Raw genomic sequence first — 27,988 nt, 5'->3', positions numbered from 1 at the left:
AAAAAAAAAAAAAAAAAAAAAAAAAAATTCTAAAGTAAATATTTTCTAAATTACAACAGCTGGTTCTTCTAGTGGGTTCATATTGAGTTATCCTAAAAGAATTCATTTTCTGTTTCTACATAAAATATTTTTGACTGCTTAAGAAGCTCTCCATATTTTTTGTAGGCTCACTTCAATGGAATTGAATATTTTATACAGCTACGTCATTGAAGTACTTATCTGCTTGCATACTCGTGTGCTTGAGAAGCTGCCAGACCTGGTGAGAGGACTTCCAACCTTAGCCTCTGTACTCAGACGAAAAGTTAAGAACAAGCGCATTAGAGTTGTATGGGAGTCCATTCTGGAGGAGTGTGGGCTGCAAGAAGGAGACATCACAGCACTTTGTACCTTCTTTATTGCACATGGTAACAAGGCGGAATACTATACTGCTAAAGTGAGGCAGATGTACATCAGGGACGTCACGTTCCTGATTACTAACATGGTAAAGAACCAGGCTCTGCAGGACAGTTTGCTGAGGGCTGTGCAGGTAATTGAGAAGGGGAAAGCAGTTAGGACCCCTGAAAAGCAAAAGTCATCCCTCAAAGAGTTGATACCATCTGTCAATAACTAACCTGTTACCCTATGACCCAGTGATTCCACCTCCAGTAATTTATCTTGGAAACGACAAAAAGTATGCACAATCTATTATAGTCTTATTTTTATAGCAAAGAGTGAGAGGATGTTAAATAAATTATGACAAATTGATACAATAGATATTTTCTTTGTAGCCATATAAAAGAAGCTCTTTGTGTAATGATATGAAGTGATCACCAAATGTATTGTTGTTTTCAAATGTTTATTTCCAATATATATTGCTAAGTGGAAAAAAGGTGAAAATCAAATATGTATATATGAATATATATATAACACATATTAGTTTATATATCCATAAACTTCTTCTGCAGAGATACACAAGAAAGTGATAACATTAGTTGTCAGGAAAGAAAGCTAAGAGGCTAGGGGTCAAAGATAAGAGGAAGTCTTTTCACCGTTAATCCATTTTTTACATTTTCAGTTTTGAACCATGTGAATGTATTACCTATTTAAAAAATAAACAAGGCTGGACGTGGTGGCTCATGCCTATAATCCAAGCACATTAGGAGGCCAAGGTAGGAGGATCACTTGAGCTCAGGGGTTTGAGACCAGCCTGGGCAACATGGTGATAGCAATAGGAGGCAGGTAAATTCCTAGGCAGACAGGGAGGGGTCCCTGGTAAAACTCAACCTTCAAGCCAAGGACAGTCTAAAGCCTGAAAACCAAGCTATGAGTTCCAGATAAATCCATGAGCCAGACTGAGAGCTCTCATTCTCGTCTGGCACCGTCTCTCCTGATTGGTCCTTACCCTTCACCTATTTTATACATACCTACCCTTCCGCGATTGGTCCTCTACACTACCGTGCCTTTTTCTGAATGGTGCTTTGTCAAGCATAGCCACAGACCAATCAGCATGCACTTGCCCATTTCTAGCCCACAAAAACTCACAGACTCAGGCTCGTGGCCAGCAACTCACCTTTGGGTCCCCTCTCACTGTCAAGAGCCTTTCTGTCACTCAATAAATTCTACTCTGCCTTACTCACTCTCCAGTGTCCATGTACCTCATTCTTCTCAGTCATGGCACAACTCAGAACTCATCAAATTCGTGAGTAAAAGAGCTGTAACAATAGTGAGACCTCATCTCTATTTTCATAAATGAAAACAAAACACCTAAAATATACATCATGAGATCCTATAAATTGTATCTTAATGTGTATTTGTTCTCTAATGAAGTACCATAGTTATTTATACCAGAAAGAGGATTATTATATCTTGACCATTTATTTATAATATTTATCGAATACCAAATGCCATGTACTAGGTGCTGTGGATAACAGAAACATTAAAAATGTGGATCCTGCCCTCGAGGTAAAGATTAAGTGCCGATGCTTTACTTGGGAGGTACAAATTCATGATAGCCAGAGTGAAGAAAGCTGGAAGTTAGAGAAGGATGTGAAGTAATACATGGTGATGTGTTACCTTGTCCCCTCCTTGAAAATGAGCCACAAGAGACACAGCAGCTTTTTCAGCAGGTACACTCACTCAGTCTTGTCTGTCTCCAGACACACTGGAGACACCATCCTTGGAAGGAAGAAGAAAAGGGAATTTATTGTGCTCACTCAGTCCACTGGTTTCAAGTGGCAAAAGTTATTCCATGCGGAGTGACCCCCCATACTCCCAGCATGCATTACCCAGGCCCTAGCAGCCTCTGAGGAGTCAGCTCCTGCATTGTTCAGAAGTGGCAGGAGAAGCCAGAGATTCCAGAAATGCGACTGGTGAGCCCCAAGCGGAGCAAGTGATTATGGGTGCAGAAAGCAAAGAAGGCGAAGGAAATCTGAGGAAGCACGTGAAATATATCCATTACACAAGACATAAGCACCTGAAGATAGAAATCAAAATACAGGAGTTCAATAGTAAAACTGCAATAAAAATCAGTATCACTGGGCAATATATGATTGGGTGAATTTAGAAAAGGGGCATTACTGGTGGTGGGGAGTGCATTAAATTGCACATAAAAGTGCACTCTGGAAGAATGGAATTAATTTTTTTTTTTTTTTTGAGACGGAGTCTTGCTCTGCCAACCCAGGCTGGAGTGCAGTGGTGCGATCTGGGCTCACTGCAACCTCTGCCTCCCGGGTTCAAGCAATTCTCCTGCCTCAGCCTCCCAAGTAGCTGGGATTACAGGCACCTGCCACCACACCCGGCTAATTTTTGTATTTTTAGTAGAGATGGAATTCAACATGTTGGTCAGGATGGTCTCGAACTCCTGACCTCGTGATCCGCCTGCCTTGGCCTCCCAAAGTGCTGGGATTATAGGCATGAGCCATCGTGCCTGGCCGAACTGCATTAAATTGATGTTTGAAGTAGGCACAGCCACAAAGCAACCCATTTAGGATGAACTGAGAAAGCAATGTCATGAAAGCAAAACATTTGGATGACAGAGAATAAATCATAGTTGCATGTTTAAAAGAATAATGGGAGATTCCATGGGAAAAGCAGGTTGTGGACATATTAGGAAGCCTGAAGGCTGGGTGTAGTGGCTCACGCCTGTAATCCCAGCACTTTGGAAGGCCAAGGCAGGTGGATCACCTGAGGTCAGGAGTTCGAGACCAGCATGGCCAACAAAGTGAAACCCCATCTCTACTAAGAATACAAAAATTTGCCAGGCGTGGTATTACAACGCACATGGTATTACAAGGCACGCGCCTGTAACTGCAGCTACTCGGGAGGCCGAGGCATGAGAATCGCTTGAACTCAGGAGGTGGAGGTTGCAGTGAGCTGAGATCACATCACTGCACTCCAAACTGGGCAACAGAATGAGGAGCCATCTCAAAAAAACAAACAAATGAACAAAAAACAAGCCTGAAATTCCAAGCTAAGGGACTGATACTGTAGACACCGGATGACAGTCCCAGGTTTCTTTTTTTTTCTTTTTTTTGAGACAGGGTCTTGCTCTGTCACCCAGGCTGGGGTGCAGTGGTACGATCACCGCTCACTGCAGCCTTGACCTCCTGGGCTCAAGTGATCCTCCCACCTCAGTCACCAGAGTAGCTGAGAGTACAAGTGTGAGCCAGCACACCCAGTTAATTTTTTTATTTTTTGTAGAGACAGGGTCTCACTATGTTGCCCAGGCTGGACCTGAACTCCTGGGCTCCAGTGATCATCCCACCTTGGCCTTCCAAAGTGCTGGGATTACAGGTGTGAGCTATCACAGACAATAACAGGCTTCTGAACCCACATTGAAATAAAAGTTCCCAAAGATTTCTACCAAGGACCCATGTCTCCTTGTTTTTCTCAATCTGGAAACCACTCCCCTACCCAGCCTGAAGGCTCTCAGCAGCCTCAAAAGAACTTAAAGGCTGCTTTCACGGACAGTGATTTTCTTTTCTCTTTCTTCACACTGATTGAATATTCCCTCAAAAAATGCAGGTCTGGAGCTGGATATGGCGTTGCAAGCTCTAGACCCAGCTACTCCAGAGGCTGAGGCGAAAGAATCCCTGGAACCCTGGAGTTGTAGTCCAGCCTGGACAAAATAGTGAGACCCCAATTATTTTATTTATTTATTTATTTGTATTTTTTGAGGTGGAATTTTGCTCTGTCCCCCAGGCTGGAGTGCAGTGGCACAATCTTGGCTCACTGCAGCCTCTGCCTCCCAGGTTTAGCGATTCTCCTGTCTCAGCCTCCTGAGTAGCCGGAATTGCAGGCGCTTGCCACGATGCCCAGCTAATTTTTGTATTTTTAGTAAGGATGGGGGTTTCACCATGTTGGCCAGGCTGGTCTTGAACTCCCGGTCTCAAGTGATCCGCCTGCCTCAGCCTCCCAAAGTACTGGGAGTACAGGCGTGAGCCACCGTGGCTGTCTTTTTTTTTAAAAAAAAAAAAACAAGTCTCACCTTTTTTTTTTTTTTTTGAGACGCGTCTCATTCTGTCCCCCAGGCTGGAGTGCAGCGGGGCGATCTTGGCACACTGCAATCTCCGCCTCCTGGGTTCAAACGATGTGAAACCCCAATTCTAAAACAAAAGAGAAAAAACTTCAGGGCCCAGCACCCCAACTCTAAAACAAAACATAAAAACCTCAGGCCGACCGGGCACGGTGGCTCACGCCTGCAATCTCAGCACTTTGGGAGGCCGAGGCGGGCGGATCACGAGGTCAGGAGATCGAGACCACGGTGAAACCCCGTCTCTACTAAAAATACAAAAAATTAGCCGGGCATGGTGGCGGGCGCCTGTAGTCCCAGCTACTCGGGAGGCTGAGGCAGGAGAATGGCCTGAACCCGGGAGGCGGAGCTTGCAGTGAGCCGAGATCCCGCCACTGCTCCAGCCTGGGCGACAAGATGGAGACTCCGTCTCAAAAAACCAAAATAAATAAATAAACCTCAGGCCAGGCTCTTAAGTACTAGGGATCACATTCCTTGTGTATTTCCCATCATTTTCATGGCCAAATTCTGCTTTTTTCTTAGGACTTATTCTGTAGGATCAGTTGTCAATTCAAAAGGTTAATGCCAAGGCATAAAAACTTACTTCAACATGCATAAAATGTGAAATTTTATTCTTGTTAATCTCCTTTGTAGAATTTTGATTGTTGAAACTTAAACTATATATTATCTAAATGATGTCCATGAATAACATCTAAGCTCTAGGACTGAGACAGCCTTGACGTTTGTTGCCCAAGCCAAAGGGCCTCAGGCCCTTTTAGAAGAGAAGGAAATTCTAAAACAACCTACTCTGGACTGCAGACTTTTAAGTGGCTGGGCCATACAGAAGGAAGTGTAAGTGTGTGTTAAATTGTCCCAGGTTTGTGGATTCTCTGACCACAATATTTCTTGGAGATACTTTTTTAAGAGTTTTGGAAAGGGACCTAAGGGGCTTCGTTACAAATCAACAGCAAGAAAAAGGTACTCAGAAGGGTACTGAGAGAAGTATTACAAAAATTACTGTTTGGCTTTTTTTTTTTTTTTTTAAGAGTCTCGCTCTTGTCGCCCAGGCTGGAGTGCAGTGGCGCGATCTCGGCTCAGTGCAACCTCCGCCTCCCGGGTTCAAGCGATTCTCCTGCCTCAGCCTCCTGAGTAACCTGGACTACAGGCGCGCACCACCAGGCCCGGCTAATTTTGTATTTTTAGTAGAGACGGGGTTTGGCCATGTTGGCCAGGCTGGTCTTGAACTCCTGACCTCAGGTGATCCGCCCGCCTCGGCCTCCCAAAGTGCTGGGATTACAGGCGTGAGCCACCGCGCCCGGCCTTGTTTGTCTGTTGAATTTGTTTTGAGGTTTCCCTTTTCTACCCAGAAACCAAGAAACCAGGGGTGTCTGAGGCCTCGCAGAAATCTCAGCTTTCGGAAAGCTCAGGCTCCACCCAGGCTGCACTAGGAGGAGCTGCGACGCCCGGGCGGGACCGTCTCCGGCTGGCAGGGCGGGCGGGCGGCGCGCAGACCCCGGAAGTCCCGCCCCGGGAACGTCCGGCCTTGGGCAGTTTTCTGGGTGGGAAGTGCGATTTTGGCGGGCGGTTGTGACGTTACTAGCGCTTGTCCGGTGGCTGCTGCGCTGCCGCAACGAATAGGGTTTCTGGCTGCGTAAGAGGGACAGGGGCGCGGAGCTCTGGGAAAGTGCACCAGGCTCCCGAAAGCTGAACATTGGAGTCGCGCGTCGCCCCCGCAGCAGCGGTAAAGCGGAAGTTATGCTGCAGCCGGAGCCCGGGGTTCCTCCCGGAGCCGCGTCCCGGGGCCCGGCTGCCCCGCGCTGAGCGGAGCATCCTTTCCGGGTGAGGGAGGAGGGGACTTGGGGCGTTCCCCTCGCTGCACCGGGAGCCGCAGCCGCGGTGTTCATGCTGCGGAGCAGCCAGGCTCCTCCGACGAAAACCTGCATTTCTTTGCTTGCCGGGCGTTTGCCTTAAAAATGGACAAAGACGCCGCCCTCCGGGGTCTTCCTGTTTGCTTGACTCTGAGAGCGCCTTTTTGCTTCAGGACGTGTTGGATGCTCCTGTTCTCCGAATTCTGATACGCTTCTGGGCATAACATTGAAACACAAAACTGCGCTCTTGCTGTCTCTGTGGTTGGCCGAAAATAGGATTCTTTTTCGTGCAGGTGTCGTTGTTTAGTCGGCTTTATTAAGATATTAAAATGGCTCTACCCAAAGACGCCGTCCCCTCGCTGTCCGAGTGCCAGTGCGGGATCTGCATGGAAATCCTCGTCGAGCCCGTCACCCTCCCCTGTAACCACACGCTGTGTAGACCGTGCTTCCAGTCGACCGTCGAAAAGGCGAGTTTAAGCTGTCCCTTCTGTCGCCGCCGGGTGTCTTCGTGGACTCGGTACCATACCCGCAGAAATTCTCTTGTCAACATGGAACTGTGGAAGGTGATTCAAAAACACTATGCCAGGGAGTGCAAGCTTAGAGCGTCTGGGCAAGAATCAGAGGAAGTGGGTAAGTAAACCCTGGCGTGTTTGTCGGCCAAAAGCCGCAAATCTTTGAAGAGGTGAATCATCACTTTTCCATTTAAAAAGTAAAAACAAACCAAAAAACCCGACTAGTATTTGTCTAAATAGTTCTCAGAGGTTTGGAGGTTTATGGGTCCCCAAATGTCGATGGATTATAAAGTCAAGGGCAAGATTTTGTCCATTGTCACAATGCCCGCGCTGTGTTCGATTGGTGTTTGTTGTGTTAGAAATTAAAGAATTGCCCGTCTAGAGCCTTCTTTTTTTTTGAGACAGGGTCTCGCTCCATCGTCCAGGCTGTAGTGCAGTGGCGCGATCTCGGCTCCCTGCAACCCCCGCCTCCCGGTTTCAAGCGATTCTCCTGCCCCAGCCTCCCGAGTAGCTGGGATTACAGGCGTGCACCATCAGGCCCGGGGAATTTTTGTATTTTTAGTAGAGACGGGGTTTCGCCATGCTGGCCAGTCTGCTCTCAAACTCCTGACCTCAAGGGATCCTCCCGCCTCGGCCTCCCAAAGTGCTGGGATTACAGGCGTGAGCCACCGCGCCCGGCGTCTAATTTACTTATCTATACGTCTCCATTTATTTAATTCTTTATTCTCCTAATCATGCGACGAGCCCAGAATCGCTTTTATATCACTAAACCCTACACCCGATAGACTCAGGAGCCTCAAACTGAACCCTTGACTCTTTCTTCCACTAATGTGAGCCGTGCGGTGGTTCCTGTCTGGGCTTAGGGTATGGTGTCTGTTCTCTCGTGTACAGGTCTTTTTTTAATTTTTTTTTGTCACAGTTATATGTGTACCTGCCTTTTAAACATACATTTATTGTGGTAAAAAAAAAAACAAAACCAAAATTGCCATTTTAAACAATAGTGAAAAAAAACAGCTTTATTGAAATACAGACCATACAATTCACCTACTAAAAGTGTGCGGTTTGGCCGGGTGCAGTGGCTCACAGCTGTAATCCGAGCGCTTTGGGAGGCGGAGGTGGGAGGATCGCTTGAACCCAGGAGTTGAGGCCAGTCTGGGTAACATAAATTCAATAAAATGTTTAAAAGTGTGCAATTTAATGGTTTTTGGTATATTGCGTTATTTTTAAAATATTGTCCAAAATGTATATAACAAACTGACATTTTAACCATTTTTAAGTACAATTCAATAGCATTAATTACATTCACAATGTAACCATCACCACTGTTTCCAAAACTTTTTCATCACCCCAGATAAACTCTAACCGTGAGGCACTGACTCCCCATTTGACCTTTCCCCCTAGCCTCGGCACCTTCGATTCCACTTCCTGTCTCTGAATCTGTCCATTCTAGGTATTTCATATAAGTGACTGATGCAAGATAGGATCTTGTGTGTCTAGCTTATTTCCCTTAACGTGTTTCTGAGGTTCATGTACAGTGTGGCATGGATCAGTACTTCATTTTTCGGGCTGAATAATAATTTGTTTTACGGATATACTTGTTACATTTTGTTTATCCATTGCATGGACATTGATTTTTTTCACCTTTTCGTTATTTGAATACTGGCGATACGAACATTTATGTACCAGTTATTTGTTTGAATACCTGTTTTCAGTTCTTTTTTCTATATATCTAAGAGTGTAATTGCTGGATCCGATGGTAATTCTATGTTTAGCTTTTTGAGGAGCTGCCACATTCGCTTTCTGCAGTGGCTGTACCATTTCACATTTCCATTAGCAGAGCACGAAGTTTCCAGTTTCTTCACTTCCTCACCAACACTTGTTATTTTCTGTGCCATGCTAGTACATGTGAACTGGTATCTTAACTCTGTGTTTCAAAAAATTGCGGGGCCGGGCACGGTGGCTCACGCCTGTAATCCCAGCACTTTGGGAGGCCGAGGAGGGCGGATCACGAGGTCAGGAGATCGAGACCATCCTGGCTAACACGGTGAAACCCCGTCTCTACTAAAAATACAAAAAATTAGCCGGGCATGGTGGCAGGCACCTGTAATTCCAGGCTGAGGCAGGAGAATGGCGTGAACCTGGGAGACTGAGCTTGCAGTGAGCCGAGATCGCGCCACTGCACTCCAGCCTGGGCGACAGAGCGAGACTCCGTCTCAAAAAAAAAAAAAAAAAAAAAAAAAACTGTGGTAAAATATAACAAGACTACCATTTTAACCACTTAAAAATGTTTTTGGCTAGAAAGAAGGGAGGAAAATTTTAACCATTTGTAATTGTATGGTTCAGTGGCAACACCTCCATTCACACTGCTGTGCATCCGTCACCACCGTCCATCTCCAGAACTTTTTAATCCTCCCAAACTGAATTTCCATACCCTTGAAGCTCACCATTCCTCCCTCCCACTATCCCCTGACAACCACCGTTCTCCTTTCCATTTCTGTGAACCCGACTGCTGTAGGTACCTCCTATAAGTGGAATTTTCGTAGGTTTTGTCCTTTTGTGTCTGGCCTGTTTTACCTAGCATAATGTTTTCCAGGTTCATCCATACTGCATGTGACAGGATTCCCTTCTTTTCGAGGCTGAATAATGTTCCAGTGTATGTGTATGCTATATTAAAAGAAATCTGTTCATCTGTCAGTGGGCACTTGGATTGCTTCCACCTCTTGGCTATTAGAAATAATGCTGGTGTGAACTTGGGTGTACAAATGTCTGTTCAGGGTCCTGTTTTCTATTCTTTTGCATGTATACCTGGAAGTGGAATTTCTAGATCGTGTGGTAGTTCTGTGTGTAATTGGTTTTGGAAACCGCTGTACTGTCTTCCACAGTGACTGTACCGTTTTACATTCCCACTAACCGTGCGTGGGTGTCCAGTTTCTCGGCACCCTCACCAACACTTGCTGTTTTCTGGGTTTTGATAGTAGCCATCCTGATGAGTATGAGGTGGTATCCCATTGTGGTTGTTATTTGCCCCCAATGACTAAGGGTGGCGAGCATCTTTGCACGCGTTTATTGGCCATTTGTATATCATCTTTGGAAAAATACGAAATATCTATTCAAATCCTTTGCTCATTCATTCTTTTTGTTTCTGTTTTTCTCCTAGAACCTAGAAAAAGCCACAATTTTGCCTGTCATTTAATCAGGTTGTTTTTTTTTTGAGTTGTGGGCATTCTCCTGCCTCAGCCTCCTGAGTAGCTGGGATTACAGGCTTTGTATTGTAAAAAAATACATTTTTTGTATTGTTAGTAGGGGTTTTACTATGTTGGTTAGGATGGTCTCAATCTCTTGACCTCATCCACCTGTCTCGGCCTCCAAAAGTGCTGGGATTACAAGCGTGAGCCACCGCGTCCGGCCTGTTTTAGTTTTTATCCACCACAGATGAGTTTTTTCTGTTCTGGAACTTCATATAAATGGAATTCTTTTTATTTCCTAGGGCTACCATAACAGAGTACCACAAACTTAGCAAAAATTTATTCTCCCTCAGTTCTGAAGAGTAGAACTCCAAACCCAAGGTGCCAGCAGGGAGCAGGGACATGTACATCGAAGGCTCTGGCAGAGAATCTGTTCCGTGCCCTTCTCCTTAGCTTCTGGTGTGGCTGGAATCCACGGTGTTCCCCTGGTTTGTAGCTGAGTCACTCCAGTCTCTGCCTCCATTGGCACGTGGAGCTTCCCAGTGTGTCTCTGTAAACATGGCCGTCTCCTCTGTGTCTCTCTCTTTTCTTACCAGGACGCTAGTTATATTGGATTAAAGGCTCTCTACTCTTTGTATGAACTCCATTATATCTGTAACAACCTGTTTCCAGTAAGAGCACATTCTTAGTTACTGGGAGTTAGGACTTCAGCATATCTTTTGGGGGGTTATTCAGCATAAGGTTCAAGATTTATTCTTTTTTTTTTTTTTTTTCCTGAGACAGTCTTGCTCTGTCACCCAGTCTGGAATGCAGTGACAGGATCTCGGCCCACTACAACCTCTGTCTCCTGGGTTCAAGTGATTCTCCTGCCTCAGCCTCCTGAGTAGCTGGGATTACAGGCACGCACCACCATGCCTGGCTAATTTTTGTATTTTTAGTAGAAACGAGGTTTCTCCATGTTGCCCAGGCTTGTGTCGAACTCCTGACCTCAGGTGGTCCACCCGCCTTGGCCTCCCAAAGTGCTGGAATTATGGGCATGAGCCACCGCGCCTGGCCTCAAGATTTATTCTTGTGTAGGTATTCGTTTTTTAAGTATTATTCCACCGTTGACTATGCTGTATATTATTGGCCATTCTCCACTGATAGTGCCTCAGTTGCTTGCAGTTTTGGATATTATGAATAAAGTTGCTGAGAAAATTCTTGTACAAGTATTGTGTCTGTGTGTGTGTATGTGTGGCCTTATGTTTTCAGGTTTTTTTGGGGTAAATAATTAGGAGCTGGAATTATGCAGCGTAGAATAGGTACGTATTTTTATAAGAAACTACTGGCCAGGCATGGTGGCTCACGCCTATAATCCCAGCACTTTGGGAGGCCGAGGCGGGTGGATCATGAGGTCAGGAGTTCAAGACCAGCCTGGTCAAGATGCTGAAACCCCATCTCTACTAAAAATATAAAAATTAGCCGGGCGTGGTGGCGGGCACCTGTAATAGCCACTTGGGAGGCTGAGGCAGAGAATTGCTTGAACCCAGGAGGCAGAGGTTGCAGTGAGCCAAGATCGCACCACTGCACTCTAGCCTCGGTGACAGAGTGAGACTCCATCTCAAAAAAAAAAAAAAAGAAAAAAGAAGAAACTACCAGATCTTTTTCGAAAGTGGTTGTATCATTTTGTAATCCCACCAACAGCATACAGGTTCTGGTTTCTGTACATCTTACCAACTTTTGATGTTATCTGTCTTTTTAAATTTAACCATTCCATTTGGTTTGTATTGATAGTAGTATCTTGTTTTAATTTCAATTTCCAGGTGACTAATGATAGTGTTCTTTTTCGTGTGCTTATTGGCAGTTTTGCTGTCTTCCATTGTAAAGTGTCTGTTTAATTCTTTTTCCCCTAAATTGTTTATATTATTCAGTTGTAGACATTATGTATTTTGAATACTGGTACTTTGCCAGATATTCTTAATTATTTTGACGAGCTGAAATTCTTAATTTTCATGAAGTCTCATAAATTTTTCCTTTTATAGTTTATTGCTTTTTATGGCGTAAGAAACCTTTAGCTACCTTCAGGCTAAGATATTGCTGTTTTTTTTTTCCTAAAAGATTTATAGTTTTACCTTTTTTTTTGGAGACTGAATTTCGTTGTGTCGCCCAGGCCGGAGTACAGTGGCGCGATCTCGGCTCACTGCAACCTCCACCTCCCAGGTTCAAGCGATTCTCCTCCCTCAGCCTCCTGAGTAGCTGGGACTACAGGCACACACCACCATGCCTGGCTAATTTTTGTATTTTTTGTAGAGACGGGGCTTCACCATGTTGGCCAGGCTGGTCTTGAAGTCCTGACCTCGTGATCCGCCTGCCTTGGCCTCCCAAAGTGCAAGGATTACAGGTGTGAGCCACTGTGTCTGGCCAGTTTTAACTTTTATGTTTAGGTCTTTGATCCATTTCAAATTAATTTTGAATATTGTATAAGATAGGGGGTTGAGGTTAACTTTTTCCCATATGGGTATCAGTTATTCCCGTACCTTTCGTTGAAAAGACTTTTTTAAAAAATAATGTGGGTCTATTCTATTTCGTTGATCTGTTGATTCTAATATTAGTGTCACACTGTCTTGATTACTGTGACTTTAGAGTAAATCTTTTTTTTTCTTTTTGAGACAGTCTTGCTCTGTCCCCCAGGCTGGAGTGCAGTGGCGCGATCTCAGCTCACTACATCCTCTGTCTCCCAGGTTCAAGGGGTTCTCCTTCCTCAGCCTCCTGAGTAGCTGCGATTACAGGCATGTACCACCATGCGTGGCTAATTTTTGTATTTTTAATAGACACAGGAGTTCCACCACGTTGGCCAGGCTGGTCTCGAACTCTTGACCTCAGATGATCTGCCCGGCTCAACCTCGGAAAGTGCTGGGATTACAGGTGTGAGCCATCGTGCCCCTCCTCCATATATTTATTCTTTGTAGAGATGGGGTTTTGCTGTGTTGCCCAGGCTGGTCTTGAACAGCTCACCTCAAGCAGTCCTCCCGTCCCAGCCTCCTAAAGTGCTGGAATTACAGGACTGAGCCACCACACCCAGCCTATTTAAATTTTTAAATCAAGTTACCGGTTTCTACTAACAGCCTGTTAGGAGTTTGATTGGGGTTGCATTGAACTTAATAGAACAATTTGGGGAGAATTGACATCCAAACAGCAACAGAGTCCTTGTATCCATGAAAATAGTATATTTCTCTGTTTGTGTAGGTCACCTTCAGTTTTTTTCAGTAATGAAGTTAAAATAAGGTCATTAGAATGGGCCCTAATCCATTATGACTGGTTTCCTTATAAAAAGGAGAAATTTGGACACAGAGACAGACACGCACAGAAGGCAGATGATGTAAAGACACAGCACCATGTGAGGCTGGAGGACTGGAGTGATGTATTTACAAGCCAAGGAATGTCTAAGGTTATCAGCACCGTCAGAAGCAAGGAAGAGGCAAGGAAGGATCCCCTGCAAGTTTCAAAAGTGTCGTGGCCCTGCTGACACCTTTATTTTGGACTTCTAGCCAGAACTGTGAGAAAATAAATTTCTGTATTTTCAAGTCACGCAATTTGTGGTACTTTTCTATGGCAGCCCTAAGAAACTAATATTTATCCCTAATTATATTATGGCCTTTGAGACTATTTTAAATAAAATTTTTTAAATTTTCAGTATTGTTCATTGATAATTTATAAAAATATAATTGGTGTTTATGTGTTAACTTTGTTACCACATAATACATAAAGTGAGTCTACTCATTTACTTTATAGAAGGAAGGTTGTAAGAAAGCACATATATGAGATAGCTTTAAAAAATGAAGTATTTGAAAGTGAATTAGTGTGATGGAGACAGGTGTGTTTTACATTTGGATTTTTCAAAAAAGAATCCTATAGTAGGGAAGAATCAGCCTTAGAATGTCTAAATTTCCTTTCTGTTTGCGACTGTCATTGTAAAAATTGATGCAGGCAAGAATCACAAATGGATGTCAAAACCCCTGCTTGAAAATTTGCTGGAGAATGGAAGACTCATATAGTCTGAAAATATCACCTTACAGATTGCTTATTAAGTACAAAGGGTAAAGGATACAGTCGAGAAGCATGTTATCACAGTAATGAAGTGATCACAGTTAACGTTATCCATGGAACAAACAAACATTGCGGTCCTCCTGATAGGATGAGTGTAAGGCATAACCTGAATCTAATTGTGAGAAAACAAAAACCCAAATTGAAATTCTACAAAACACAGTTGTTAGTACCTCAAAAATGTCAGTGTCATGAAGGCAAAGCCTTAGGAATCATTCTAGTTTAAAGGGAGATTAAAAGAGAATGACAGCTAAATGCAGTGCACGACCCTGGATTAGAACATGGATTAGGACAAAGGTTGTTATTAAAGACATGGGAATAGTTGGTGAAATTTTGATCATTGATATGATGGGTAATAGATCAATGTTAATTTTCTTGAACTTGATCATTGCATATCAAGATCCAGAGATAAGGACAGCATCTCTTATCAGGTGGACACTTAAGGATTTGGTGAAGGGTTATGATCATGCAACTTTCAAATGGTTCAGAAAATACACACACACGAAAGACAATGTGGCAATTTTAAAACTTCATGAATCTAAATGCAGGTTAAATGGGGGTTTATCATACTATTTTTGCAATTCCTGTAGATTTGAAAATTTTCAAAATAAATATTGAGGCAGAAAGTGCAAATTTATTTTACGTTATTTTATTTTCGAGACAGGGTCTCACTCAGTCGCCCAGGCTGGAATGCCAAGGAGCAATCTTGGCTCACTGTACCCTCCATCTCCCAGGCGCAAGCAATCCTCCCACCTCAGCCTCCTGAGTAGCTGGGACCACAGGCACACACCACTACGCCAGGCTAATTTTTTTATTTTGTGTAGAGATAGGGTCTCACTATGTTACCCAGGCTGGTCTTGAACTTCTGAGCTCGAGTGATACTCCTGCCTCATCCTCGCAAAGTGCTGGGATCACAGATGTGATCCCAGCACTTTGCCCCTGATTGCCATTTATAGCCACACTACTTGGTGATGATCCAGCCACGCTGATGTACGTACTGCTTCACAAATCATATGCTTATTTTCCAGAGCAATTTTGGGCTTTTTATTTTTTAACTATCTCTTTATGTTTTGCACCCTGTGCCCAGCCCAGGAATGCAAATTTAATTGGGAGAAGGAAACTGCCATTTACATGGTGCTATAAGCAGTCTAGTTCAGTGATGGGAGGACAGTTTTATGAGCAGCTCAACTGTTCAAGTTAAGGTTTATTATTTATTTTTATTTTTCATCCAGTATTATACATTCAGGTCTTCAACTAACTTGGATTTTTTTCCTCCAAAATAAAATAAAAAGCATGGGGACATACTTCCTTAAATGAGTCCTGGCTGCCTAGGAAGACCACTTGCTGCGAAGAAGCAAAATATCAAGTATAGTAGGAATGTTTAACTGAAGTGGGTTTCAACAGAAATTTTAGAGTTAACCAGAACTGAAGAGTGTCGAGAGTTGTTTCCAACAGATGGCAAAAATTGTATAGTCACTTTAAGTCTATAAAACTGAGATATTCAAATTCCTCATAAAATTAGAGTTGTTTAGGAAATAGCAAACAGGCCAGGTGCAGGGGCTCACACCTGTAATCTTGGTACTTTGGGAGTTCAAGGCAGGCAAATCGCTGGAGCCTGAGAGTTTGAGACCAGCCTGGCCAATATGGCAAAACCGTCTACAAAAAATACAAAAATTAGCCGAGTGTGGTGGCAGGCGCCTATAGTCTCAGCTACACGGGAGGCTTAGGCAGTAGCATCGTTTGAGCCTGAGAGGTGGACACTGCAATAAGCTGAGATGGTGCCACTGTACTGCAGCCTGGGTGACAGAGTGAGACTCTGTCTCAAAAAAAAATAAAAAAATTTAAAAAAAGAAATAGCAAATGGAAGGCTGGGTGTGGTGGCTCACACCTGTAATCCCAGCACTTTGGAAGGCAGGTGGATCACCTGAGGTCAGGAGTTCGAGACCAGCCTGGCCAACATGGTAAAACTCCCGTCTCTACTAAAATTACAAAAAATTAGCCGGGCGTGGTAGGACATGCCTGTAATCCCAGCTACTCAGGAGGCTGAGGCAGGAGAATCACTTGAACCCAGGAGGTGGAGGTTACAGTTACCTGAGATTGCACCGTTGCACTCCAGCCTGGGCCACAAGAGCGAAACTCCGTCAAAAAAGAATAAGAAATAGCAAATGGACTGGGTGCAGTGGCTCACACCTGTTATCCAGTGCTTCAGGAGGCTAGGGCAGGAGAATCGCTTCAGCCCAGGAGTTGGAGGCTGCAGTGAGCTATGATCACACCACTGAACTCCAGCCTGGGCAAGAGTGAGATCTTGTTGCCAAAAAAAAAAAAGAAAAAGGCAAACGAAGACAATTTTAACTTGTGTCTGCAGTTGAATAACTTACTGATCTTAATTTAGATCAGTTTATGTAGAAATAAGTAAACTTTAAAAATCTGTCATCCGTGGTTTAACAAAAGTTCAGTTCTCTGCTTGCTGTAGTAGTTGGGCATCTTCTGTAAATTGCATGTGCCTTTCCTTTGCCTGTTGTGGTTTTTGATTGATCTGTGGAAGTTCTAGTTATATTCTGGACACTAATTCTCTGGCGATTTATGTATTTGCAAATAACTTCTAGTTTGTTTTTAACTTTGGGATGTCTTTCATCCCATGAAAGTTTTAATTGTTTTGGAATTTATCTCATATGTTCTTCTTAGTCGTTTATAGTTTGTTTTTTCCGTTTTTTAATCCACCTTGAATTTGAGTATTGTATGAGGGAGGCATCTTAACTCCCCCCTGCCCTTGATTGCCACTTACAGCCACACTACTCGGTAGTAATACAGCCACATTGATATACGTACTGTTTCACTAATCACGTGCTTATTTTCCAGAGCAATTTGGGGCTATTTATTTATTTATTTTTATTTTATTTATTTATTTATTTTTTTTTTTGAGATGGAGTCTCTCTCTGTCACCCAGGCTGGAGTGCAATGGCGCGATCTTGGCTCACTGCAGCCTCCACCTCTCGGGTTCAAGTGATTCTCCTGTCTCAGCCTCCTGAGTAGCTGGGATTACAGGCACGCACCACCATGCCCGGCTAATTTTTGTATTTTTAGTAGACATAGGGTTATTTGCCTTGTTGGCCAGGCTGGTTTTGAACTCCTGACCTCAAGTGATCCGCCTGCCTCCACCTCCCAAAGTGCTGGGATTACAGGCATGAGCCATGGCACCTGGCCTGGGCTTTTTATTTTTTAACTATCTCTTTATCAGTAGCTGTGTCAGTACCACACATGCTTAGTTTAATTCTGCTTAATGATATGTTTTGCTTTCTAGTATAATACATCTGTCTTCATTATTGTTTTCCTAGATTAGCTACTTAAAAAAATTTTTTTTTGAACAAAGATAGGGTCTTGCTGTGTTGCCCAGGTTGGTCTTGATATCCTGAGCTCACGTGGTCCTCCTGCCTCAGCCTTCCAAAGTGCTGGGATTACAGGCATGAGCCACTGTGCCCAGCCTCTTAGCTACTATTTTATTGTATCTAATGTGTAAAGTGATTTACTTTTTTTCCGGTTTTATTGTAAAAGATACATAACATAAAATCTGCCATGTTAACCATTTTTAAATATACAGTTGCGTGACATGAAGTACATTTACGTTTTTGTGCAGCTGTCACCACCATTCATCTCTGAACTTTATCATCTTCCACGCTTGAAACTGCCCATTAAACAATAATTCCCCATTCACCCCTCCCTGGCCGCTGGCGACCTCCATTCTTTCTGCCTCTGCGGGTTTAATTGCTCTAGGTGTCTTGTACAAGTGGAACCACATACAGTATCTGCCCTTTGGTGACTGGCTGTTTCATGCAGCATAGTGTCTTGAAGGTCCATCGTGTTCTAGCGTGTGTCCATTCCGTTTCCTTTTTTGGCCGAATACTCCATTATGTGTGTGTATATATCTTAATGGATGACTATTATAAAAAGCACCAAGTGTTGGCCATCCTCTGAAGCGGTATCTCTGTACTCAGGATTTGCATTTCCCTAATGACTAGTGATGTTGAACATGTGTTTTTTGTTTGTTTGTTTGTGAGATGGAGTCTCGCTCTTTTCGCCCAGGCTGGAGTGCAGTGGTACGATCTCGGCTCACTGCAAGCTCCGCCTCCCGGGTTCACGCCATTCTCCTGCCTCAGCCTCCTGAGTAGCTGGGACTACAGGCGCCCGCCACCACGCCCGGCTAATTTTTTTGTATTTTTAGTAGAGATGGGGTTTCACCATGTTAGCCAGGATGGTCTCGATCCCCTGACCTCATGGTCCGCCCGCCTCGGCCTCCCAAAGTGCTGGGATTACAGGCGTGAGCCACCGCGCCCGGCCAATGTTGAACATCTTTTCATGTGCTTATTGGTCATTTGTATATAATCTCTGGAGAAATGTCTATTTAAGTCCTCTGCCCCTCGTCTTTTTTTGTAAAGACCGGGTCTCACTATGTTGCCCAGGCTGGAGTGCACCGGCACAATCACAGCTCACTGCAGCCTCAAACTCCTGGGCTCAAGTGACTCTCCCACCTTGGCTTTGCAAAGTGCTGGGCTGATAGGCATAAGCCACCACACCTGGCCTTTTGCCCCCAACCCACCCCCACCCCACCCCCACCCCACCCCCACTTTTTATTTATTGATTGATTGAATTTTTGAGACTGGGTCTTGCTCTGTTGCCCAAGCTGGAGTGCAGTGGCACGATCATAACTCACTGCAACCTCTGCCTCCCAGGTTCAAGCAATTCTTCTGTTTCAGCCTCCCAAGTAGTTGGGATTACAGGTGCCTGCCACCACTCCCGGCTTTTTGTATTTTTTGGTAGAGACGGGTTTCACCGTGTTGGTCAGGCTGGTCTCGAACTCCTGACCTCAAGTGATCCACCTGCCTTGGCCTCCCAAAGTGCTGTGATTACAGGCATGAGCCACTGTGCCCGGCCTACTGTCAGTTGTTTTATTTGGGTTTTGTTTTGTTTTGTTTTTGAGACGGAATCTCCCTCTGTCGTCCAGGCTGGAGTACAGTGGCGCAATCTCTGCTCACTGCAACCTCCGCCTCCCAGGTTCAAGCAGTTCTTCTGCCTCAGCCTCCTGAGTAGCTGAGACTACAGGTGCGTGCCACCACGCCTGGCTAATTTTTGTATTCTTAGTAGAGACAGGGTTTCGCCATATTGGCCAGGCTGGTCTCGAACTCCTGACCTCATGATCTGCCTGCCTCAGCCTCCCAAAGTGCTGGGATTACAGGCGTGAGCCACTGCTCCCAGCTTACCTTGATTTTTTAAATGAAAATAGTTTGACTCTGCAGTTTCCCTGAAAAAAGTCTCGGATACCTCCAGGGTTTCGTAGATTCTGCTTTAAGACTTGCTGATCTAGATCTCAGTTTAAGCCAGCTGAATATCCTTCTACTTTTTAAGCAGCCTTACATACGTCTCTCCTGTATATACCATTGTATTGTCTTGAATAGATCCTCCTAAGTGACTAAAATAAATGAGAATTCAGCATACTGCATCCCTAACTGTTTTGGAGTTACGTCACTGTTTTTTAGTGTCTCTGTTGCAGATTTTTCAAACTGCTGGCCTGCAGGCTGTAGGAATCCTGTGTGCATATTTTTTGTGACCCATCCAATGCCGATATTTAAGTTGGAAGATTTCATATTAACATCTGGATTGCTGGATTTTCTTTTCTTTTTTTTCTTTTTACTTGGATAAATTTATGGGGTGCAAGGGTAATTTTGTTACATGTATAGATTGCATAGTGGCGAAGTCAGGGCTTTTTAGGGTATCTACTACCCAAATAATGTACACTGTACCCATTAAGTCATCTCTCACCATCCACCCCTGCCACCTCTGGATTTTCTTGAGAAAGCAAAAATATGGCACGGACAGGCCTGAGATTCCTGATAGTCATAGTCAGCTGGAGTTGAGTAGCAGCTGCCCCTTGAAACAGGCAGATGCGTTCTCTTTTTTGGGTGTTCCCTTTTTACACTTTATAAAACAGGGTCTTGTTTTATAGAATAAAATTCTCATCAGATTTGCTGAGGATACGTACACGCATTTAGGTTATTTTCTGACCCGGAATTATCTTTCAACTCCAGGGTGACGATTTTTTCTCTTTGTATAGCTTACTGTTTCTCTAGTCCTGCAGATGTATTTCAAATGTCTGACGATCCTTGGATTAGCTTTTAGGTTTGAGAATGAGGCCTGGGACAAAAGCTCTGCGTACACGGAAGGGTATTGGTGATGGGCAGACGCTGAGTTCAAGTTGATGGAAACTTGGCCTTTGTGCCTTGCCATCCCTAACTGCCTGATTGCAGAGGACTTTGCTCTGGGCCACCACCTCTTACATTAGCTGCTCTGGCTCTCTCTAGATCTGTTTCTTTAAAGAAATATGCGTGTGTGCACCTGCACCCATATCCAGGGAGAAATGCCGGTAAGTCGAGGATTCTGATTTAACGGCTTATAAATCTCGAGTTCTGTTTTTGGTCCCACAGTTACTCACTCTGGACTCTATGAGCCTCTCTCTAGGCAAATAGGAGGCAGATTCTCTTCTAATTTTACCTCAGCTGTAGTCTTCCCTTCCAAGGATTTCTTTTCCTTCATTTCTGCTGTATCAGTTATCTCTATTTCATTGCCTTCCCATTTTCTAGAAATTCATTAAAAATTTTTCAACTAGGGCCGGGCACGGTGGCTCACGCCTGTAGTCCCAGCACTTTGGGAGGCTGAGGTGAGCAGATTGCCTGACGTTAGGACTTTGAAACCAGCCTGGCCAACATGGCGAAAACCGGTCTCTATTAAAAATACAAAAATTAGCCGGGCATGGTGGGGCACGCCTGTAATCCCAGCTACTCAGGACACTGAGGCACAATAATTGTTTGAACCTGGGAGGCAGAGGTTGCAGTGAGCTGAGATTGTACCACTGCACTCTAGCCTGGGTGACAGAGCAAGACTGTCTCAAAAAAAAAAAAAAAAAAATTTTTTTTTAATTGGTTAACCTCCTCTGCTAATCTCTGCTGTTGTAGGATTACAGTTTTTAAAAATTCCTTTACTGTTATTTTAATGGAAGTTTAGAGGAAGGGTTAAGTATATGCATTCATATGCCATTTCAAACCCAAAACCCTAAACCTCTGGCCTTACAAAATGGAATTCCAGGCTGGGCACAGTGGCTCACGCCTGTAATCGCAGCACTTTGGGAGGCCGAGGCAGGTGGATCACTTGAGGTCAGGAGTTTGAGACCAGCCTGGCCAACATGGTGAAACCCTGACTCTACCAAAAATGTAAAAAATCACCCGGGTGTGGTGGCGTATGCCTATAATCCCAGCTGCTCAGGAGAAGGCTGAGGCAGGAGAATCACTTGAACCTGGGAGATGGAGGTTGCAGTGAGCTGAGACTGTGCTACTGCACTCCAGCCTGGGCAGCAGAGCAAGGCTCTGTCTCAAAAAATAAATAAAATAAATAAATCTAAAATAAATAAAATAAATTTTAAAAATGGAATTCCAAAAGGAGATATTGCTGTAGTTGTTAATAGTTGTATATTTTAATTTTTCATTTTAATATTAGTAAGTTTTAATGGAAGACCAAAGTTACCATAAAATTGTGTTGCCTATAATGTTATTTTCTTTTTTGATATGAAATAGCTGATGACTATCAGCCAGTTCGTCTGTTAAGTAAACCTGGGGAATTGAGAAGAGAATATGAAGAGGAAATAAGCAAGGTAGGTGCTAAATAGTTATTATTTTTTGGAATATTTCTCTGCTGTGTTTTTAGTTTCAGATTTTAATTTAGTTTTTTGTGCTTATATAGCTAGTACATCTTGAAATATGGATAGTTTTTTTTTTTTTTTGAGACGAAGTCTCGCTCTGTCATCCAGGCTGGAGTGCAGTGGTGCGATCTCGGCTCACTGCAAGCTCCGCCTCCCGGGTTCACGCCATTCTCCTGCCTCAGCCTCCCGAGTAGCTGGGACTACAGGCGCCCGCCACCATGCCCGGCTAATTTTTTTGTATTTTTAGTAGAGACGGGGTTCCACCGTGTTAGCCAGGCTGATCTCCATCTCCTGACCTCGTGATCCGCCCGCCTCAGCCTCCCAAAGTGCTGGGATTACAGGTGTGAGCCACTGCGCCCGGCCAAAATATGGATAATTTTAATGTACTTTATAAGGGCTTTGTTTTTTGCTATAATTTACTTCTACATAATTAATGCTCTTATGTGATAGTGTTCCCTAAGCATTTGCGTATGAAGAAAATTTTTTAATTCTTCTTTTTCCTAATTTAATCCATACCAGGATATTTTTTTATTTCCCTCAAGTTTTGAGCTTAAAGAAGAAGGATGGTAGATTATGGGTTTAGATGAGGAAAGGTTAAAGGGCTAACTGTGAAGTTCCTAAATAGGAAAAGTACCTGAAAAGCAGTGTTTATAGTGAAGCATTATGTTTTCATTACATATGAAGTTATATAAATAGAGATTTTTCTCTTCTTTTTTTAGTCTTCAAAATTTTGTGTGTAATTTTCACTTGTAATACATCTCAGGCTGAGTGTGGAGGCTCACACCTATAATTTCAGTGCTTTGGGAGGCTGAGATGGGACAGCTATCTTTCAGGAATCTACTTCTCCAGATTTGTACTTCATTTGAGATCATTTAAATTTCTGCCAATTTGTTCTTTTTCTACTTTTCTATTATTGTTATGAAATATTGCAAGTATACCAAAACGTTCAGAGAAGGATTGCTCTTTATTAATCACTTTTAAGGTGGAGGCAGAGCGACGGGCCAGCGAGGAAGAAGAAAACAAAGCCAGTGAAGAATACATACAGAGGTTATTGGCAGAGGAGGAAGAAGAGGAAAAAAGACAGGCAGAAAAAAGGCGAAGAGCGATGGAAGAACAACTGAAAAGTGATGAGGAGCTGGCAAGAAAGCTAAGCATTGATATTGTAAGTTCTAGGAGGGAACGTTGAGGTACGGTCCTCCTTGGTATCCGCTGCAGAACCCGCTCATGGGAGGAGTCAGCTCCTTGTATTTGCAGGTTCTGCATCTCACAAATACGGTCTTTTCCACCCCAGGCTGGTTGGATTTGAGTGTTTGGAACCTGCTGATACAGAAAGCTAACTATTAACATACTTATTGCTTTGACTGTGGTTTTCAAAGAACAGAAGAGACGGCGTTGCCATAATTAGAAGCTATTGATGACATTTTTGCTTTACTTAAAGTAAAATTGTTTTGCATATTGTTACATATTTGCTCTAATCCAGGTTTTGGGGGGTTTTTTGTTTTTTGAGACAGGTGTTACTCTGTCATGCAGGTTGGAGTGCAGTGGCACAATCACAACTCACTGCAGCCTCGACCACCGGGCTCCAGTGATCCTTCCAACCTCCCGAGTAGCTGGGACTACAGGCTGGCACTACCATGCCTGGCTAATTTTTTGTGGAGACAGGGCTTTGCCATGTTTCCTGAACTGGTGTTGAGCTCCTGGGCTCAAGCCATCCACCCGCCTCGGCGTCCCAAAGTGCTGGGTTTGTGGCGTGAGCCACCGCAGGTTGTTTAACAACTTTTTTATATGTAGGAAAGCTATTCAGTGAAGAATGAAAGCTTCCTTCTTCCTTCTTCCACCTCCACTCCCGTTCCTTTTCCATTTATATCAGTCTCTTTCCCCAAAGGTAACCACTATTAACAGTTTCTTACAACTTTTTTCTTGCCAGGGTGCAATGGCTCAGGCCTGTAATCCCAGTACATTGGGAAGCTGAGGCGAGAGGATCACTTGAGCCCAGGAGTTTGAGACCAGCCTGGGCAACAAAGTGAGACCCTGTTTCTTCAGAAAAATTAAATGAGCCGAATGTGGTGGTGCATGCCTGTAGCTCCACCTACTGGGAGGGGCTGAGGCAGGAGGATCCCTTGAGCCCAAGAGTTTGAGGTTACAGTGAGCTGATCTCGCCACTGCACTTCAACCTGGAAGACCGTCTCCAAAAAAAAATGTTTTTTTCGTTGTTCACCTAAAAAGGATTAATAAAGCAATCACATTGTTTTGCTGCTTGCATTTTTCCACTTGATACATCTTAGAGATTTTCATATTACTACATGTAGTCAGTCTAATCCTCGTGGAATAATATTCCATTTTATGGATGTAAATCACATTTTGAAAGTAAAGCACATTAAATTTTTAGATAATGTATTAAACTGAGATGTTCTGCTTCCTGTAGTTAAATTGCTGCCTGTAAGAAAATGAATTAAATGGTGTGTGAGAAAACATACTTTAAGATCAGAGGGTACTATGGAGCCCAGCGGTTTGAACGAGCCTGTCAGAGTAAGCTGGGAATGCTGTTGAAATACAAACTCTCATATTTACTCCAAATCTATTAAGTCAGAGTCTCTAGGGATGGGACCTAGGGAATACGATCTTCAGAGGCGTCTAGGGAAGTGTGAAACATTCTCCTCAGCTTTCAAACAACAAATACCTTAACATACACTTACCATTGAATTATGGGAAATACAATAGAATATAATTATATATATATATATATACTTAGCAAAATGAGTATACTCAGAATTGGGAATTTTTTTTGAAAGGCCTACCATTCATAATAATGTACCCAAATTTTGGGTTATATGCCCCTTTGTATGTGTGTTTTTTGAGTAGAATCGTTTTAGAAAGATACACAATCAGGAAACTAAATAAAAGTCATTGACCAATAGAATAATAAATGGAATAGGGAAGAAGTATATCTAGTTTTCCCATGGTATTATAAGAGTAGATTTATTGATACTGTAGAATAATTTTTTTAACTTACTTTTTTTGAGACAAGAGTCTCACTCTGTCACCCAGGCTGGAGTGCAGTGGTGCAACCTCAGCTCCTGGTTCAAGCGATGCTCCTGCCTCAGCCTCCAGATAGTATCTGGGATTACAGGTGCCGCCACCACACCCTGTTAATTCTTGTAGTTTTAGTGGAGACAGGGTTTCTCCGTGTTGGCCAGGCTGGTCTTGAACTCTTGACCTCATGTGATCCACCCACCTCGACCTCCCAAAGTGCTGGGATTACAGGCATGAACCACCATGCCCAGCCTAGAATAATTTTCTATTTATTTATGAAAGTTTGGTGGTTTAAGACCAAATATTCCCCATCACCATATATGAACTTTTCCATTAGGGTAGTAAGAAACTTACGAGACTGGTATGGCAAGTAAATATTTGATGATTTTTATTAATATGCCCTTAAAGTCCAGAACTAAAATACTGTTACATAAAACTCTTCTTTAGGGTATATCCATAGCTCTTTGAATATGTCCATATAGATAAAAGTAATTATATAAAAATATTTATTAGAAAAATCAACAGGCTGGGTGCAGTGGCTCAGACCTATAATCCCAACACTTTGGAAGGCTGAGGTGGGGGAATCACTTGATTCCAATAGTTGGAGACCAGCCTGGGCAACATAGTGAGACCTCATCTCTACAAAGCATTTTAAAAAAAGTAGCTGGGCATGGTGGCACATGCCTGTGTCCTAGCTACTCGAGAAGCTAAGATGGGAGGATTGACTGAGCCCAGGAGGTTGAGGCTACAGTGAGCTATGATCACTCCACTGAAATCCAGCCTGGATGACAGAGCAAGACTCTGTCTCAAAATAAAACAAAAACAACCCACCTAGCCAAGCATGGTGACTCATGCCTGTAGTCCTAGCTATTTGGGAGGTGAAGGTGGAACAAGGTCAGGAGATCGGACCATCCTGACAAACATGAAACCCATCCCTACTAAAAAAAAAAAATAAAAAAAATTACGGCTGGTGGCTCTCGGAGAGGCTGAGGCAGGAGAATGGCGTGAACCCAGGGGGCGGAGCTTGCAGTGAGCCCAGATTGCGCCACTGCACTCCAGCCTGGGCGACAGAGCGAGACTCTGTCTCAAAAAAAAAAGGAAAGAAAAGAAAAATCAACAGGAATTATCAGCTGATGAGGTTAGTATTATGCCTTATTTTGTGCTTGATGATGTACAGTAAAAATGTAATTAATTTAGACCAACTTAGATGAACATAGTTTATTCTGATTTTTGCGTGGTCAATATTCTTCGAGGGATATATAGAATTTAAATGTAACTATAATTTGTGAAAAATGCTGTGGATTTCTGAATTAGTCAAATTAATAGTTTATTTTATCATAAAGTTCTCTCTCATAATGTCTGTTATGCTTTTTCTATTGCTGAAGAACAATTTCTGTGAGGGAAGTATCTCGGCTTCTCCCTTGAATTGCAGAAAATCTGATGCAGTTACACCCAAGTCTGAAAAGAAAAGTAAGAACAAACAAACAAACACTGGAGATATTCAGAAGTAAGTGAACGTGACTATGAATTATTTGTTGACCTCCTACTGTATGCCAGCGTTTTCTGTTCATATAGGCTACTGATTCTCAAAGTTTGGTCCATGAACTTTGTATGAAAATAGTCTGAGGCTGAGATAGAATGGAAAGGAGAGAGCTACTCACACAGCTTCCTCTTGGCTTCTCACTCAGCCACTTAACTGTGGCGGATTCATACTTTTATCTTACTGCCTCAGGATTTCCCGTTTTCTCAAAGTAAAGCATTGGATTCCTTTTTCTCTTGGTTTAAATTCAGATGAAAAAAAACGGGTCCCAGATAGGCTTATCTTCATTGAAAGGGTTTACAATTTGTCATCATATTTCTTCTATATTACACAAAACACATGAGCCAGGTAGACAAAGGTGGCGTGATTGAGTTTCACCGCAACACCCCTCCAGGGTCGGATACTAGGTGGAGTTGGTGGCTTTATGCAAACATCAGCTTTCCCATGGTAATTCATAGTTGGAAAAGTTTAAAAACCACAATCTAGACTTGAAAAATACATACGGACTTCTGGTTCAACTGAGGAAATATGTGCAGGTCACTCACCTCCTTCCAAGATTTGTTGGAATTTTGGATTTGAGGTGGGAGGAAGCTTAGGAGAAGAGAATGTTAAATGAAGGAGGTACTATTAAAAAAAAAAAAAAGATGTGACAATATCAGTGTCGCCAGTACTCATAATGTGCAAAGTAAAAATGAAGAGAAAATCACTAAAATGCAGAAGTATTTCATATTGATACAATATTCTGCTTAAGGCTGTAACTCATGAATCTTTATATATCTAAATGTATACCTTGAAATACATAAAAATAAAAAATTACCAGAAATACAAGAAAAAACTAGGGATTTAAAAGCAAAAATTGAGAAACTGATGGATTAAAGTTGTAACAATATTAAAAACAGATAAAAGTCTGTTTTCTAGAATATATGAAAACTTATAACTCAACAACAGAAGACAATTAAAAACTGGACAAAGGGACTTGAGTAGACATTTTTCCCATGATGTACAAATGGCCAATAAGTACACGAAAATGTGTTTAACATCATTAGTTATTAGGGAAATGGATATCAAAACCACAGTGAGAGATAGCATTTCATACCCATTAGGATGGCTATAATCCACAAAAAGGGAAAATAATGTGTTGACAAAGTTGTGGAGAAATTGGAATCCTTGTGCATTGCTTGGTAGGAATGTAAAGTGGTATTGTGGCTGCAGAAAACAGTTGGTGATTCCTCGAAAAGTTAAACAGAGTTAGCATATGACCCAGCAATTCCACTCCAAGGTATGTACCCAAAAGAATTGAAAGCAGGCATTCAAACAAATACTTGTACATGAATATTTGTGTCAACATTATTCAAATAGCCAAAAGGTAGAAACAACCCAAATGTCCATTAACGAATGGGTAAACAAAATGTGGCATTCCATTTTATGTGAATTACACCTCAATTCAAAAGTTTAAAAATGAATAACAGGATTATATGGTTTTAAAATTAAGAAAAATTTCTAAACAACTTGTTGATTAAAGAGTAAATTTTGT

The 27,988-nt window shown here is 42.9% G+C and overlaps 2 protein-coding genes across 2 annotated transcripts in view; both read left to right on the top strand.

Annotated features, from left to right (window-relative positions):
- The window catches only part of SMCO1 (single-pass membrane protein with coiled-coil domains 1), a 12,213-nt gene extending 11,554 nt beyond the window's left edge, over window positions 1-659 (top strand). Inside the window, exon 3 of the mRNA XM_058426202.1 lies at window positions 166-659. Coding sequence (XP_058282185.1) covers window positions 166-610 — 445 coding nt within the window. The 3' untranslated portion in view covers window positions 611-659. The remainder of the gene's footprint in view (window positions 1-165) is intronic.
- A 5,438-nt stretch (window positions 660-6,097) lies between these two features.
- The window catches only part of RNF168 (ring finger protein 168), a 35,879-nt gene continuing 13,988 nt past the window's right edge, over window positions 6,098-27,988 (top strand). The window contains exons 1-4 of the mRNA XM_032171950.2: window positions 6,098-6,987; window positions 21,757-21,833; window positions 22,864-23,043; window positions 26,300-26,421. Coding sequence (XP_032027841.1) covers window positions 6,687-6,987; window positions 21,757-21,833; window positions 22,864-23,043; window positions 26,300-26,421 — 680 coding nt within the window. The 5' untranslated portion in view covers window positions 6,098-6,686. The remainder of the gene's footprint in view (window positions 6,988-21,756; window positions 21,834-22,863; window positions 23,044-26,299; window positions 26,422-27,988) is intronic.

The sequence above is a fragment of the Hylobates moloch genome, unplaced genomic scaffold, assembly GCF_009828535.3.
Source record: "Hylobates moloch isolate HMO894 unplaced genomic scaffold, HMol_V3 SCAFFOLD_13, whole genome shotgun sequence".
Taxonomy (NCBI): domain Eukaryota; kingdom Metazoa; phylum Chordata; class Mammalia; order Primates; family Hylobatidae; genus Hylobates; species Hylobates moloch.
The sequence above is the reverse complement of the archived record's forward strand: the minus strand, read 5'-3'. Positions and strand labels throughout refer to the sequence as shown.